We start from the raw sequence: 17500 nt of genomic DNA, 5'->3' as shown, positions 1-17500 counted from the left end.
GGGAGGAGATGTCTTGGCGTGAATGCGGTGTCTGAGGCCGCCCATGTTCCCCTCAGGGCTGGTGATCTTGAAGTCGTAGCTGGTGTCCGGCTGCAGGTTTGGGATCACAGCCTTCCTCAGACGCGCGTCCACCTCCATCTTCTGCCGGTTGTACTCCACCTGAGAATGAAAGCAAAACTCACAAGCGCTTGACAATGACATCAGCCGGGCTTTCTCAGCCAGAAGTGCTCAAAGGCCTGGTTTACTAACCCCAAAACAGATGCGCTGCAGTCAGGTTTAGTGAATCTAAAAACATCCCGCCGTGTTTGGGCTGGTTTTCACAGAAACTGAAGCTCTGCTTCAAACCCCAGTGAGTCAAAATGTCACTGGATCTTCTCTCTGCATGCAGGATCATTTAGTTTGCTTAAACCTGCCCCTTTCTTACACAGCAATGCACGCTTACATTCTGTTTTTGAGTGCCTCGCTCTCATCTCAACATTCAGTCGACAACCAATGCATTGAACCGAGTTTGTCGATAATCTGTTACATGAAGACAACACGAAAGAAAAGATCTGTTGCAACTTCTGTTTCAAGACGACTTCGAGGCTTCAGAGCTTCCAATCTATTACAAGACGCAGCAGTAACTTTCAGGTTCATTTATTGATAAGACAATCCCAGAATGCACTGCAATAGCCTGAAACATTTATGTCGATAAATAAACTGCACTCACTGAGCCATTTCGATCTTATTTTCAATCAAAACTGAGATACATTAACCAAAAAACAGTTCTACTGAGTTCAAGGTTTGTTTTTGACTTCAGTCATAATCAGTGACGACATAATTGAGATGGCTTGGCATTGTGTTGACGTGTTTCCTATCGAAAGCTGGTCGATGTGCTACTTACTGCTAGCCTGAGTCAGAGGCAGATGCTGTTTATAATGAAGAGGACGTCTGCATTCTAGAGACGGCAACAAGTGAACTAAAAGCCACAAACCAATACGGATGTGTTCACAGACGTGCAGGGATTGCTGCGAGACTCACAGTGAAGCGATAGGGGGCGCTGCTCTCCGGAAACTCCCACGTCAGCAACACACTCGTCTTCGTCGCCAGATTCACAGAGAAATTCCTCGGCACGTCTGTCCAAACACACACACACATAACACACGTGAGACTCAGTGATGCAGGAACTCGAACACACACACAGATCCAGGACCGTGAGGAAGCAGACGTGCGACCGTAGAGACCTGTGCAGGGAACTGTGGGGGATGTAGAAGGTGAGCGTATGGATCCGGTGAGAGCTGGCCCAGATTCACTAGCTGCTATTGAAGGTTATTTTGAAGGAAGGAAGTCGGGGTGAGACACAAACTCAATCACACACAAACAAACACTCATTAATATGTGCCACACCTCAAACTGGACTGGGAAGTGTTGGGAAATATAGTCGTGAAGGAACTCAGTCATACCATGAACCTGAACGCTCCTCCTCCGAGACGGACTGTGACTGATGCCTGAGCACTTACCTGCAGCCGCACACATTCACACCTGCACTGTGACGGGTCGGGATGGGTCGGGTGGGGTTAGTGTCGGTGGGATCTCAGGGTTTAGTTGTGTGGCTCACCCAGGCGAGAGCACCTGAGCGCCGTACCTGTGTCGAAGGCCGTGGTTCGGTACAGCACCTGTGGGCTATACGGACCTGACCCGGCACCGTTATGAGCTGATATCCTCACAGCGTACGCCCGGTCAGGATTCAGCCCGTGAATGGTGTAGCTGGATGCATCTGCCGGCACCATCAGCGTGCGTGGTTCAATGCCACCACCTGCTTCCTCATACGTGAGGGTGTATCCGGTAAAACCGGCGTTCCGTTCCGAGTCATTCGGCGGAAGCCAGGTGAGCTGCAGCGAGCAGCAGGTGGCGTTGACGTGCTCCAACAGCTGTGGAAAACCTTTCGGAGGAAACTCAGGCACCGAAAGCTGCTCCTGAGCCTCTTCGCTGTAACCAGAGCGCCCTCTAGCGGCCAGGAGGAATGAGTAAACACCTCCAGGACGCAGGCCGGTCACGTTGTGTTGACGCTCCTCAGGTCTGAAATCCAGAGAGACAGACTGAGAGTTGTTTTTAAGGTCGTAGGTCAGACGAAAGCCCAGGATCTCCAGCAGAGGGTCGGAGGATTGTTGGTGAGTCCAGATCAGCGCAGCGGACGTCTCATTAACCAGCTGCACGGACAGAACGGGACGAGCAGGTACTAGAGGACACAAAGACGTCAGTGATCAGTGCTGTCTTCTGATTGGACAGGGCAGCTACAGTGGTGACTGTTGATATATTGTTGCAAAAATGAACCATATGTGACTATATTATCACACAGCTCTATATATAAAGTTATATATAAGTTAAATTGGTTACATCATCTCAAAATATTATATTATCGTCCAGCTCTAATCTACTAAATGCGAGGCATGAAGGCATGAAGATATAATAAACATTAACATCATGATTTTCTGTGAAGCTGCTTTGAAACATTGTGTTTTGTAAAAAGCGCTGTATAAATAAATTTGATTTGATCTCATTGCACAACTGATAACATTCAGCAACAATTGTATCCTTCATATTTTTATTATGTGGAAACTGTTTTATCAAAACAATAAGAGACCTGAGGTGGGGTTAAATAGTGAATAAAGCCCCGCCCTCCAAAGACATGTCAGCCAACCCAATGTCAGGAACGCACACAATAACTAACTGTGTTTCTGACTGGCTAGAGAACTGCAAGTCTTTTGTTCTGTTGAGTCTAGGGACAAAAGACTGGTGACTGACACACACCCGTTTCACAAACAGCACCTTCAACTGATCTGAACGAGTCTGTCTGTCCCTGAACGTCTCAACACACAGATGGACGACTCACATGCGACGGGCGTCTGCACCAGATGAGCGACGCTTTGGGCTCCGTCACCTTTAATGGTGTAAGCCGCCACACCGATGGAGTACAGCGTCTCAGGCTGCAGATCCTCCAGCATCAGCTCCTACACACACACACACACACACACACACACACACACACACACACACACACACACACACACACACACACACACACACACACACTCACACACACACACACACACACACACACACACACACACACACACAGACACAACATGAGTACTGATCTCTGACCTGACACGTGCTCTCATTATACTGTATGTTACTGCCGCATTCATTCATTCATTCTCTCCAGCAATATTTTGCTTTCATAAACTTCTCAGTCCATGATCTGTGTTCGAGAGGCTCTATGAAAGCACTCTCCAGTGTCAGAGGTTCACACACACACACTCATGCAGTGAAGCGGTTCACATCCAGCGGCTCAGATGGGCTTTGAAATCTTTCTGTCTCAGCTGTGCTTTCATAAGCTGCTCTGAACATAAAGCTGAAGTTCATACTCACGTATTGCGCCGTCTCATCCGTGTCCCTCTAACGGCGCGGCAGCACAGAGATGTGAGAGAATCAGTGATGAGAGGAGGAGAGGAGGGAGAGATTCATTTAGTGAAAAGACGAGCAATGAGCAAGAGAAGAGATGAAGCGAGATTCATTCAGTGTTCGTTCATTCAGATCAGACTGATTCTGTGCCGTCTAGAAAACTAACAGGCAGTGTAAATAAATACAAATAATATTTAACATTTATTGTTATTTTGTATTTTGAATGATACTTTGAATGCGGTTTTGGCCAGTATCGTGTAAAAAGATTCAAAACGTCAAACTAAAGTTTGACGAAACTGCATCCACAACCCATTTCACTTCTGTCATGCGATGCATCTCTGAGTGAAACGGGACATTGAATGAGAAATAAATGTAGGTCAGGCCGTGATGTTCTCCTGCTGGATTGATGTGAAAGTGTGCTTCAGCAGCTTCATGTAGAATATCAGCTGCTGATGAGACGATCACAGGAAGATCAGGAACACGTATTACGAAAGGAAATAAGATCAATTTTAATTTCATGTTGACTGAAAACATTAATGATTAAGGACCTAAAAACAACTAAATCATACCATTTATCATCTTTGGTGAGGCCATTTGTTACTTGAATGCATGTGCGAGACTCCTGACAGTCTGTTATCACATTATTTTAATGTATCATCATAATCATAAACACACCAGTGTGTAGCACAAATAGTGTTACATTTTCTTATACTTTGCTATTCTTTTAGTTATTCACCTATAGTGGCTAACGAAGCGCAAGGCTTCTGCGTTGCAAATCAAGGTTGAATAATGGTCATATATTGCTGAGGGTGCGGCGCGGTCTGCGGGGTCATGACCTCACCTGCTCATCGTCCAGCATCATGTCTTTGATGCGCGGCAGGCCTAGCGACTCCCCGTGCTCCACGCGCGCATAGTGAACCTGGTAACCGCGGATCTGCCCGTTCCGTTGCCCTGGCAACACGGAGCACCACGACACTTTAACAGACGAGCTGTTGATGGGCTGGACTTCCACCTGACGGGGCGGAGCTCCGGGCACTGCGCGCACACACACACACACACACACACACACACACTTGCATTCTTGACAAACTATTTTCCTGTTTGACTCTGTAAAGCTGCTTTGACACAATCAGTATTGTATAAAGCACTATAGAAATAAAGGTGACTTGACACTCTCTCTCTCTCTCTCTCACACACACACACACACGCACACACACACTCTCTCTCTCTCTCTCACACACACACACACACACACTCTCACACTCTCTCTCTCTCACACACACACACACACACACACTCTCTCTCTCTCACACACACACACACACACACACGGCCGAGTCTGATGTCAATGCAGAACCTTTAAAGAGCAAGTACAAAACATCCACACACTGCAGCTTTAGGGTATGTTCACACTTGTAGTTCTCTTGTTCCAGACGAAAAACAAACATGACACATTTAGTTCAGGTTTGCTCAGTGTTTACACTGACATTTTTCACACCGAACCTAAAGATACAAAACAAAAGGCTTAAGGTTACAGTCACAGCCTGATGGAACAGGTTTTATGACGTATACTTTGCAACAAAACTAAAATAATGCAGCATGCTGGAATGCACTCGACGATGTGTGCATTCATATTTCAGTCCAGAGTTTGTTATGAAGCAGAAAAGGTGGGTCTGTTAGATATTAAGTCTTGTTATCTAAAAACAATCAACCAAAATGAAGTGAGTTTATGCTTAAAACAAGAACAAATATCTGTCAGTGCTAAACTTTATCCATAGGGAAAACAAGTTTATTTTTCTGAGCCAACTGGCAGATATTTTTTGTTGGTTTAAGCAAAAACTCACTTTATATTGATGCATGTTTTTCAGAACACAAGACATAATATCTTAAAGGTGCACTAAGTGATTTCTGAAAAATGCTTTTGACCACCGAGTCCCAAAACAAACTCGCAGCCAATCAGCAGTAAGGGGCGTGTCTAGTGATGATGAGGAGAAGAGAGCGCTCAGTGAGTGCACAGGACGGATATTAGCAGATCGACTATAGATAGAAAAAGAGGAACATTTCAGAGGAACAAAACATTAAAATGAAGGGTTATGATCAGGCAAGAGGTAGGGCCGGGTAGATATCGGAGCAGCTTTCCAGCAGAAGGAGCGGAAGGGAATCGGATGCAGAGGTTGCTTTGTTTATTCTTGATAGGCGAGTTACGTTGATTTTGCTTTTTCACACAACTTTTCTGTGTTGGCTTTTGCTCGAATATGCTGCGGCTGGCAGGCATAGCAGATCCGCTATCGTCGCTGCCAGGGTTGTGTACATACATGTGGGGCGGAGTTATCACAATAGGGGCGAGGTCCTTTTGGACTATGGGCGAGTTTGTTTTGGTGCTTTTAAATATCAACATCGTTTTGCAAAAATCGCTTAGTGCACCTTTAAGTCATTTTGCTTCTCAAGTAAATGAAAGCCTTGATTTAAGAATGTTTAGATATTTGTGCATGAACTCTACTCTGAAGAACCGCCTAAAGCACCCTGAACAGACCTAAAGAAGAGGGATCTAATGCTGAACCATAGAAGAGCGTGGTGATGTGAGATTTTACCATCTTCATCTGTTCTGCATTCTACAGCCGTGCTCTCCGGTCCGCTGCCCTGCTCCGTGATCGCCGCCACTGTGATGCGGTACCGACTCCAGCGCCGCAGGCCCGTCAGGAGCATCTGTCCCGAGTCCGGCTCCAGACACAGCGTCAGCCGTGAGTCAAACTCGCCGGCGTCACCGCCGCTGACCCCATAACGCACCTCGTACCCCAGCAGCGCCGCGGTCTGCTGGTCCTCCGCGGCCGGAGCCCAACTTACCCCCAGCGAGGTGGAGCCGGCGGCGGAGCAGCGGAGCTCACGCGGAGGAACCGAGGGCTCTGACAGGAAGAGTGGAGGAGGAGGAGCGGAAGAGAGTCGAAAATACAACACAGAACATTGAGGAAGGTGGAGGAGGATAAAGAAACAGAAATGAAGCAAAATAAATCAATGCAACATAAAGACCAACGCAGAGGATGAGATACACAGGCTACAAAAATAGTATAGATGAAAACAGATCAATAAAACTAATTATGAGGCTCGAATTACATTCAACTTAATAATAAGTTGCAATGATGCAAACAAAGGAAGGATGAAGCAAAATGAAATGAAGGATGTGTTGTGATGCAGAGATGGAGGAATAAAGTGTCTGTCTGTCACGAAACAAGCATCCAATCAACATATTGGCCAGAAGAGACAACCTAATTATAGCACCGCCGAGCGTGTAACCGATAGCAGTGCTGTTGCCATGGAAACACGCTTGATGGATGGAGCGTGCTTCGGTCCAGGATCAGAATTCCTGACCAGATGGTGACAGACGGTCCGACTGAAATCCATCGGGGTTATGGAGGAGTTTACGAAGTTTCTCCTTTAATTAGAAATCTGACGAGGTTCCGCAGTTCCTGAAAGATCACACACTCTGAAGATCTTCTGAATAATACACATTCTACTCTTATGGTGAATAATCAGGAATAATAGCATCTGTCCTCCTCATTACCTCACCGTTACTGTATCTGATCACTCAACAGACATCAATGTGATGATCTGACACTGAATGAACAAATGTAAGTCTGCCTGACGACAAAGTTACAGCTTGGTTTCAATAATCCTCTAATATCAGAAAGCATCTGGTGAATGCAGAGCATCGCTGCACTAACTCTGATCTCAACCACAGCTGAATCATTCTGACGTTTATACTTGAGTGGTTATGAACGATAAAGCAAAAGAAATCACAAAAACAAACTCAACTGGATGTGGATCTAATGAGAACAAAACAACTGAAAATAAAAAAATAAGGAATCAGTCTGGAGAACAGCATAACGCATGAAGAGAAGCTGATGATGTAGAGTACATACCTGCTCCTGTGTTCGGCACACAGACCTTCTTACCATCACACACACACACACACACACACACACACACAGACTCTCTCACACACACACACACACACACACACACGCACACACACACACGCACACACACACACGCACACACACACACGCACACACACACACGCACACACACACACGCACACACACACACGCACACACACACACGCACACACACACACGCACACACACACACGCACACACACACACGCACACACACACACGCACACACACACACGCACACACACACACGCACACACACACACGCACACACACACACGCACACACACACACGCACACACACACACGCACACACACACACGCACACACACACACGCACACACACACACGCACACACACACACGCACACACACACACGCACACACACACACGCACACACACACACAGACTCTCTCACACACACACACACAGACTCACACACACACTGACTCGCACACACACACTGACTCACACACACACACACACACGCACACACAAGCACACACACACACACACACGCCTTAAGCATTATTCTGAGCTGAAGCCTTGGTCGAATATGAGCATATAGAATTGTGGGTATTATCTGTCATTAATCCTGCAGTTAATGTGGGGCTTTAGTCTCCGTCAGTGACCAAAACCGAACGGCACAACGAGAGCTGAGAGAGTTATTAAAAATAACAAGGGATCCGAGACATTCTCATAATCAATCAAAGAGATAAGATTCTCGCCGCATTTGGTTCCACGGCGCTGCAAGCAGCCTCTGTTCTCGCACATGCACGCTCGTGTAACACAATAATTAAACTGACATGGAATAATTCAATTATCTTTATAGAATATGGCAAGTAAAAAATTAACTGCAGATGTGTAATTGCTTTCAAAAACTGTTATCCAAGAATAACAATGATCTGACATTTCCGATGTCAGAGAAAGTGCAAGAAGATAATTGGGCTCATGTGTCCTCGTGCTGGAGGCTCAGTGAGACGCTCCAAACCTTCAGACGCTCGGATGACATTTCAGCAACATGCTGGACCACAAAACAGCAGAAAAATCTCATGGACACGAACACCCTAGCAACCACATAGCAACACACTAACACCTGCTCAGAACAACTGAGAAAATGCATAGCAACAGCTTGGCAACCACTCCGAATCCTCTAGAAACTAGCCACAACACCTACAACACCCTAGCAACCTCTTATAACCAACCATAACACCCTAGCAACCACTCCCAAAATCCTAATAACATCCTAGCAACCACAATACCCTAGCAACTGTTCCCAAAACCCAATAACACCCTAGCAAACACCTATGGTCAAATACAACACCCTAGCAACTGTTCCCAAACCCAAAATAACACCTTAGCAACCACAGCACCCTAGCAACTGTTCCCAAACCCCTAATAACACTCTAGCAACCACAATACCCTAGCGACTGTTCCCAAAACTCAATAACACCCTAGCAACCACCTATAGTCAACCACAACACCCTAGCAACTTTTTTTCCAAACCCCTAATAACACCCTAGCAACCACCTTTTGTCAACCACAGCACCCTAGCAACTGTTCCCAAACCCCTAATAACACCCTAGCAACCACAACACCCTAGCAACTCTTCCTCAAAACCCTAATAACACCCTAGCAACTGTTCCCAAAACCCTAATAACATCCTAGCAACCACAATACCCTAGCAACTGTTCCTAAAACTCAACACCCTAGCAACCACCTATAGTCAACCACAACACCCTAGCAACTGTTCCCAAACCCCTAATAACAGCCTAGCAACCACAATATCCTAGTGACTGTTCCCAAAATCCAATAACACCCTAGCAACCACCTATTGTCAACCACAATAACCTAGCAACTGTTCCCAAACCCCAAAGAACACCTTAGCAACCACAGCACCCTAGCAACTGTTCCTCAAAACTCTAATAACACCCTAGCAACCACAACACCCTAGCAACTGTTCCTCAAAACTCTAATAACACCCTAGCAACTGTTCCCAAACCCTAATAACACCCTAGCAACCACAATACCCTAGTGACTGTTCCCAAAACTCAATAACACCCTAGCAACCACCTATAGTTAACCACAACACCCTAGCAACTGTTCCTCAAAACCCTAATAACACCCTAGAACAAGTTCAATCTCACAACCTGTGATATGGAAAACAGGTGAAAAGACCCCAAAGCACACAAATACAACAACAACAGCGCCACCATGAACCTCTCTCACTCTCATTACATTGAGCTGCTTATATCACAAGACGGCCCTAACAGCCAAGAACACAGCGAAAGAACAACTTAAATGAATGCTGTTTGCCTGCAATGACAGAAAGTACTTCAGCATTAAACTGCAGGACTGTGTTCAATATCCAGACTCATTCGTGCTGGATCAGATGCAGCTCCATCCACAGATCCTGCTTGGGGAAGGTTTCGTGGAATAATGAGAGTCTTACGGTTGTTCGGTCATCTTCACTTACCGTTTACCGTCCTGGAAGACACAAGCTTTAACAGCGTTACTGAAGAGCTGCATGACACCTAAGAAGAGCACTTCATCATCAACACAGACACAACCACACACACCGCTGGAGTTACTATCACTTCAATGGGTCCAGATCTGAAAAGACACTGAATTGAAGGAGGAAAAGAAGAAAGAGGTAAAAAAAAAAGGCAGAAATCTAAAACACAAATCCCATCCAGTCTGGTTGTGGCTCTGACTTCTGCTTGTTTTTAGGTACTTGTGGACATACACATCACACACACCAATGCATTTCACAATGACACATAGATGGACAGACGGATGGATAGATGGAGGAAGGGAAAGATGAATATAAACAGAATCGGGGGGATTCAACTGTTTGTGCCACTTTTGTGGCCAAAAACCTTCATATTCACTAACCAGCAGTCCAGCACTGCACCAGGAGTACATGATTGTCATTCTGTTCAGTGCAAACACACCTCATGATAACATTTTGACTATGTTTGAGCCATTATCTGATTTGAATAAACACAAGACAGCAAGTGCAAATGAACGACGCTATCGGCACATGACATTCACTCTTGTTGAATTCCCCCGCATCACTGGCAGCCATGATGAAACAAGTTTGTTGCATTACTCTTTCATTTCCTCTCTGAAAGTGACATCTGAGCAAATAAACTACAGATTAATCAGTGCGATTCATCCTCTGCACCAGCCCTGTCTCTTCCCATCCAGACCAACAGCCTGTAAGAACCATCAAAACCGATCTAGAGTCACAGGTCACTGCAGCAGAACGCACTGTCTGACTGCAGCTGTGGATGGAGAAACCGAGGAAGGGCTGGCGCAGAAAGATGTTACTGCGTCACACACCGAAAGAAACGTCCTGTCAGGTAAAGTATGCTTCATGTGGTAACAACACCTCAATCAACTGGTTCTCAGTCAGAAACACAAGACCAATCTGGTTACACCAGTCAAAGTCTTTATAAGGGCTCTCACACATACTTGCTTGCGCCGTGCGTTGGTTGACCTCGTTGGTGAACGCGCCGATACCTTTGTTGGAAACGGCAGCCAGAGAGAAGCTGTACTCGGTGTTGGCGCGCAGACCCTCCACCACATACGAGGTTCTGGGCTCAAAATTCCTCTTCTCCTGTTTGTTTGAAAGATTAAAGACTCTTTCAACACAACGCATTTGAAAACACCACCATTATTCCAACAAGTTGATGGCAATACCATTGAAACCTCAAGTGTTTCTCAGTGGAGCACGATCTCACCTGAATGCCGAGCTCTGGAGCTTTGTAGATGAGTTCGTAGGCTTTCACGGGCTCTTTGGAGTAAGCAGGTTCCCAGGTTAACTCGACGCTGGTGTCGGTCACTTTACCCACCTGGAACTTCCCTGGCTGCCCAGGAACTGAAACACAGATCAGAAACGCATTAGAAACCTGCGTTAAATTAGCGCATGCCATTCATTAATGGAGCGGCACTAAAGGAACCGTGCAGAAATATTCAGATTGTACTATAATTGATTTCAAGCATTCTGTGGCACTCCTCTGAAGTCCAGTCATTCCCATAGGAATCTGTGCGATCCCGTGAGGGCTAACCAGTTCACCACGCAGATTCAGCTCATGTTCGAGTTGGTTCCCTACAACTCACCTCCAGGTCTGACTTTGACGTGGACGGGGTCAGAGAAGGGCCCATCTCCCACGGACGTGAACGCCAGCACACGGATGGTGTACGTCTCGGACGGCACGAGGCTGTGGATAGTCGTTATCATGCTGTCCTGAACATTGTGGATCTGCCAGTTGCTCATCGGCTGCGAAGGGTCCATGGTGTAATAAACTCGATAGCCCTTGATCAAGCCGTTGGGCTCCTCTGGCTCGTCCCAGCGCACCATCACTGCGTTCTGTGATAAGATGCGCGCCTGGATGTTCCGCGGCGGGCTGGCGGGCGCTTGCTCTCCGGTCCGAGCTTCCACTTTGTTGCTGGGTGTCCCCTGGCCGATGGTGTTGACGGCGGACACGCGGATCTCGTACTCGGTGTTGGGGTACAGGCCGCCGATGCTGTAGCGGGTGGTGGTGATGGAGTCCACCGTCTCGTACTTGCTGTCTGGGGATTTGGCACGGTACTGGATGATGTAATGGGAAACAGGGTCGGGGTTACCAGAGTCCCAGGTGATGGTGACGCTGGTGGGGGTCGTCTCCGTGACGACGGGGGTGCCAGGAGCTCTGGGCAAAGCTGCAAAGAGAGCAGAAAACTGCACTGCTCAAAGGTTGATCATTCCTCAGGAGATTCACAGTTAAGTTTGAGATCTCTTCTGAACTCTACAGGAGATACACCAGAAATTAGGGGTCTAAAAAGCAGATTTCTCCATCTCAGGGCTGTCTAGGTAAAACAAACAAGATATCATGAGATTAAAATGGACTGCTTACAGAATGTCTGGAAACTCATGATGTTGTTTGCATTTACTTTTCAGTCAGTAACGAAGCCCACTTTGTGTCCACACACACATTTAGAACCTTTTCTCTCTTCGTTAGACTGGATAAAATGAGATATTCGTTCCATCGACCCAACAAGCTCTAAAATACATACACATTCTGCAACTGACCGATTAACTTTTTCTAACCAATGGCACAGAATATTTTACTTCCACATCACCTTCTGGAAAACATCCTGCATAGAATTTAGTTTGTACTTAGTGCACTTACTATATTGTTTATCTATGTTTGCACATTTTAGTCTTTTACTTTCATGCATTAAACTGATTATTTATATTTTCCATTATTACTCCCATTTTTGGGGGGTTGTTTGCTTTCTCTCCTGTTCATTATGCAGAAACAATGTGATAATTGCTCATTAAAAATGACCTTTCCTTACACTTAACAATAACTTGTGCCACGGACTCAATGATTCCCAGGCTGCTCATGGCGACGCAGGTGTAGTTGGCCGACTCGCGCACGCCGTTCAGCTCCAGAACGTTTCGTCCCACGGGCATCTCTTCCTCCGGCGTCAGGTCCTCAGAATTCAGCATCCACTTCACGTAGGGCATCGGAGAGCCGACCGCGACGCAGGTGATGTTCACGCTGCCGCCTGGCATGATCTCGTGGCTCACGGGAGGGATGGTGAAGCGAGGGGGAACGCGCCGAACTGGAGCACAAACACAAGGAAACAGAGGAGGACCAGGTAACAATGACAGAAAATGAACGTTCTGGTGAAAGACTCATATTCAAGCTGGCAATGCATCATTACAGCTAAAAGGACAAGTTGCTAAATATAAGCGCTGGCTAGCAGATGGAACGGAATAATACTGTGTAAGGAGCCGGAGAATCTGAATTCGAGCTAAAGGTCAAAGCCGTGTTTTCATACAAACTGACTAACGCGCCCATTTCTACAGGCGCATCTTTCCATCGTCTTCGTTAAGTTGAGGATGAAAAACACAAGCGAGAGAGGAGCGTTAAACGCAGACGCTTCTCTGTTTTCATTCCGAGCTCAGCTGGGAGGCAGAGAAACTGTAATGATGCATATTTATTAAAACCCGCTCTGTCTGAACCAGCTGTATTTCGGCCCGAGCTCCCTCCATTTCCCATAATCCTTTAGAAACCTGAGATGCTGCTGCCCTCAGGGACGATGGAGTCGACCCAGTGAAGCCCTTTCAAGCTCTGTGATCAATCGCTGCAGATATCGACTCTATAGACCCGTGCTGGGAAAGCAGGTGTTTGTTTGGGGCTGGTTTCATTCCCCGGTGGATCAAAGCGGAAGAGGAGGGCGTGATTGAGAGCTGCATGGGTCACCTGCATGCCTGAACACACCGCAGCAGTACGACACCACAAACAACGCTTCGAGGGAGATCTACAGCTAACACACAGAGCGTATGTTCAGCACACGTAAACGGAACAGCCGTGAAACATTTCTGCACCTACTAGTCAATATGTTAACTAGTGTGTGTGTGTGTGTGTTGTGCGATTATGAATTTGTGTGCATTAAAACTGACTCACCTGCACAGCACACTGGTGCCTGCAAGGCCTTAATGATGAAATATAAAATGCCATTTACAGCGAAAGAACAATCAAGCATCCTCTGCCAGGCAAATATGCATTTAATTATAATATAATAGCGGCCAAAAGATAATGATGGATTCAGTGGAGAAAAGCACCATTAACCCTGAGCACATGACCTGCCATTTGATCTGTTCTTGGGCCTTGAAACAAAAACGTTGAAAGGAAAAGGCAGGGTGATCCTCTAAAATGATTTAGTAATTCCTGAAGTGAAGTTTGGTCAGGCGGCATGTATAGCCTGGGTTCACAGAGGCTGTGTGTGTGTGTGTGTGTGTGTGTGTGTGTGTGAGTCTGCCGCTATATTCTACGACAAATCAGATTCTTCTGCAGCAGAAAGTGATGCTCAGCAGGGAAATACTGTGTTTACTCCTGGAAGATCTACATCTGACTGCGGAAATAAATAAATAAATAAAAGAGACAGCGAGCAAATGTGAGAAACGATGGAAGTTATGCTAATCCACTGAGTTAACGTGGAGCGCTGCCAACCCCGCATCCAGAAACAGAGATGAAATGCATGAGAGAGAGAGAGAGAGAGAAAGAGGAAAGAGAGAGAGGCGGTGTGAAATCAGCAGGTCATTGTAGGATTGAAAACATACAGTGAATCAGAGACGAGACGCTCGAGCCCACAGACAGAGAGAGAGAGAGAGAGAGAGAGAGAGAGAGAGAGAGATGAGCCGGACAGAAACAAAGAACCAGGGCAACAGGAAACACTCAGAAACCGGAGACGCTTAAGTTTCAAACAATCGCTGATGTAAACGAGATGTGTGCGGGTGGATGCAGCTCCTATGTGGTTGCAAGTGTACTGAGTGGTTGCTAGGGTGGTTCTATGTAGAATCTGTTGCTAGGATCTTCTGGGTGGTTGCTAAGGGTGTTAAAGTATCATTTATCTCTGGAGCGCTGACTTAACGGCATTGTTCACCCAAAAATGATCAAGCTGTCATAAAGATATTATTCAAAGAAATGTCTTGTTCATACTGTCAGCCCAAATCCGATTGAAATCCGATCATATTTAGATAATCTGAACGTCAACAAACTACATGAAATCCGACTGTATTGCTGTTATTGTTGTTTTTAGCGTAGGCATAACAATGCTGCGGCATTGCCATAAACCAGTGCAGATATTCAGTAAAACGAAAGAGCGCTGCGGTACACAGTGTGGAGAGTCAGTCATCTAGATCAGATTTCAATCGGGAATGCACGAAAATGGGATTTGGGCTGACAGTCTGAACAAGGCTAAAGTCAAACATGTTCGGAACGACATGTACTTGAGGACAGAATGATAATTTCTGGGTGAACTATCCCTTTAACAAAGAGCACGAGTGAATCTCATTATTTGCCATCAACTCTGTGCTTTGCATGAGACTGTGTGGTCATAAAACAAGCAAAATGTGAGTAACATTTAATATAACAATGAAATAACGATCAAAGAAGCGCAGCAGTTCAATCAGGAGCTCATTTGCTGTCGCTGTAATGTTGACTAATTCAATGAGCTGTTTCATTCACATCAATAGAAGCACAGACAGAACATAAGCCACGTTAAGATGCGTCTGAAGCCCAGGTTCTTGTTTCTTCTGCTTTAGAGATAACGTCTGAGCAAAGCTTTCTCGGATGCCGAGGCTTATGAGGATTCAGCACACAGGATCAAGTTCTGAAATCTACGACTTCAGCAAAGAGGAAAAAATCCACCTGAATAAAGCTACAACTGCATCAGCTAGCGATTTAGAGCTAAACGCATCTGATCAAACCGATCTCTGACAGAGACGAAACAATCAGATTCCAGTAGCACATGAAATGTTTCTTTACAATAAAATGTGCAACTGTAAAAGTGAATTGAATTGCAGGTGAGCATTGACCAAAGGACACCCAGAATTGGACACACTCATATTTCAGATGAAACATAATGGCTAGATCTTCACAGTCATTAGATGCAGTTAATCAGAGGCTGTTAATGCGGGTTAGTGCATGCACTCGTGCAACCATAACCATGCAACACCAGCAACATGCAAAGTTTCAGGTGCATCATGCACAAGAAGTGCTCAACATGTGGATTCAATGGAAATATTATGTCTTATCATGGGTTACTGATGATTGTGACTAAACCCGTCTGTTCTGCCTAACAGGGTGAATATCTGAATATCTGAATTTAAATCACCTACTACGAGCGTCTATTGTGCAAAAATCACTTTGCGGCTCTTAAAAGCTTCGGCTTCCAGCGAGACGGGAACAATAACCTTGGGTGGTAACAGCACATTTGATCTATGCAACAATGGGGACTGCTGAATTGGATTTGCCATTGTTAGTCGAGCCCATTACAATGAATTATCTAAACACAATCTTTCCTCTCGCTGAAAGAAGAAGCAGAGCCACAGCGTATTGACTTACAGTGCTAGCGCACAAACACGGCGCCACATTAAACCATCTGCGGCCCCGAATGACATCACCTCGTCATCACTCATGAGTCGATTAAACACGGGGGACTCTAATGAGACGCTTCTGTTCTCACGACTGCGGTCCCTGAATCAGATCGCTGCATCAGAGACACGTTCTTCAGAAGCGCAGAAGAGGTTTGCTCGCTCTTTCTTCTCCTCCTCCAGAGCGCTGCATGTCACTCACGATCTGTCCCACAGTCGACTCGCCTTTCAACAGTTTTCCAGGAGCAGAAACGGCTCGAGCGCTTCATCACGCTGACAGAATGAAAATAGGCCACTCTCTGACGACAAACAGACTTTTCCTAAAAAAAAAAAAACCCTGAAACATTCCATTAAAACAGACGACACTTCATGCAGCTCATGCGCAAGCAGCGAGAGAAAGTGACAAAGACAGACGAAACAAAGACACAGCGAACAACTGCGAAGCTTCTCTACGAGACTCTGACATCACACTGAGTTTATGGAGCTGATAAAGCCTGCTGGGATTGATGACGAGAGCACAGGTGATCTGGGATTATAACTCTGATCCCGGCATGCTGTGAACGGCTGCTTGAAACAGTCAAAGTTTGGGAAATAATCCTGATATTTAGAGAGTTTTGTTGCTGTAGTGCCACGTAAAGTAAGACTTTACGTCTGTTGATGAACTTTCAGCAAAGACTACTGGTTGAACATCACGTGGTTAGCCTTCAGATTCAGATTCTATGCCTATAACAGTAACTGGTCATTATAACCATTAATTTACAACCAGTGCTGGGGTAACACATTACAAGTACGTTATCAGATTACTTTTTCAAGTACTGAGTAAAGCATTACTTTTAAATGCACACTAAAAAGTTACTTTTTCAATTGTTTTCCCATTAACGTAACAAAAAAAGTAACTAAGTAACACAATTGGTTACTTTTTTATGGAGTAATGCAATATCGTAATGCATTACTTTCTAAAGTAACTTAACTTTCCTCAACACTGCGTACAACTGATGATTATCAGTCATAACTGAGCTGTTGAACTAGCCAGAATGAGATATTAGAAAGAATAACTGAAATACAATCCAGATCCATACATGGTGTTTATGCACAAAAATACGATACTTGTTTATTAAACCAACAGTGGTCCAAAAATGATGTTCACTTCAGTCAAGTCTATGGGTGTCTG

General features: G+C 45.6%; 1 protein-coding gene across 1 annotated transcript in view; it reads right to left on the bottom strand.

Moving 5' to 3' along the window:
• The window catches only part of LOC107563401 (receptor-type tyrosine-protein phosphatase S-like), a 77146-nt gene that overhangs the window by 19992 nt on the left and 39654 nt on the right, over positions 1-17500 (bottom strand). The window contains exons 9-19 of the mRNA XM_016248269.1: positions 12741-13082; positions 11520-12101; positions 11141-11277; positions 10872-11016; positions 6036-6347; positions 4286-4479; positions 3412-3438; positions 2873-2990; positions 1625-2218; positions 1021-1115; positions 1-159 (exon numbers count right to left, since the gene is read on the bottom strand). The exon at positions 1-159 is cut by the window's left edge and continues 95 nt beyond it. Of these exons, the coding sequence (XP_016103755.1) occupies positions 1-159; positions 1021-1115; positions 1625-2218; positions 2873-2990; positions 3412-3438; positions 4286-4479; positions 6036-6347; positions 10872-11016; positions 11141-11277; positions 11520-12101; positions 12741-13082 (2705 nt within the window). The remainder of the gene's footprint in view (positions 160-1020; positions 1116-1624; positions 2219-2872; positions 2991-3411; positions 3439-4285; positions 4480-6035; positions 6348-10871; positions 11017-11140; positions 11278-11519; positions 12102-12740; positions 13083-17500) is intronic.

Source organism: Sinocyclocheilus grahami, unplaced genomic scaffold, assembly GCF_001515645.1.
Source record: "Sinocyclocheilus grahami isolate Dianchi unplaced genomic scaffold, SAMN03320097.WGS_v1.1 scaffold872.1, whole genome shotgun sequence".
Taxonomy (NCBI): domain Eukaryota; kingdom Metazoa; phylum Chordata; class Actinopteri; order Cypriniformes; family Cyprinidae; genus Sinocyclocheilus; species Sinocyclocheilus grahami.
The sequence above is the reverse complement of the archived record's forward strand: the minus strand, read 5'-3'. Positions and strand labels throughout refer to the sequence as shown.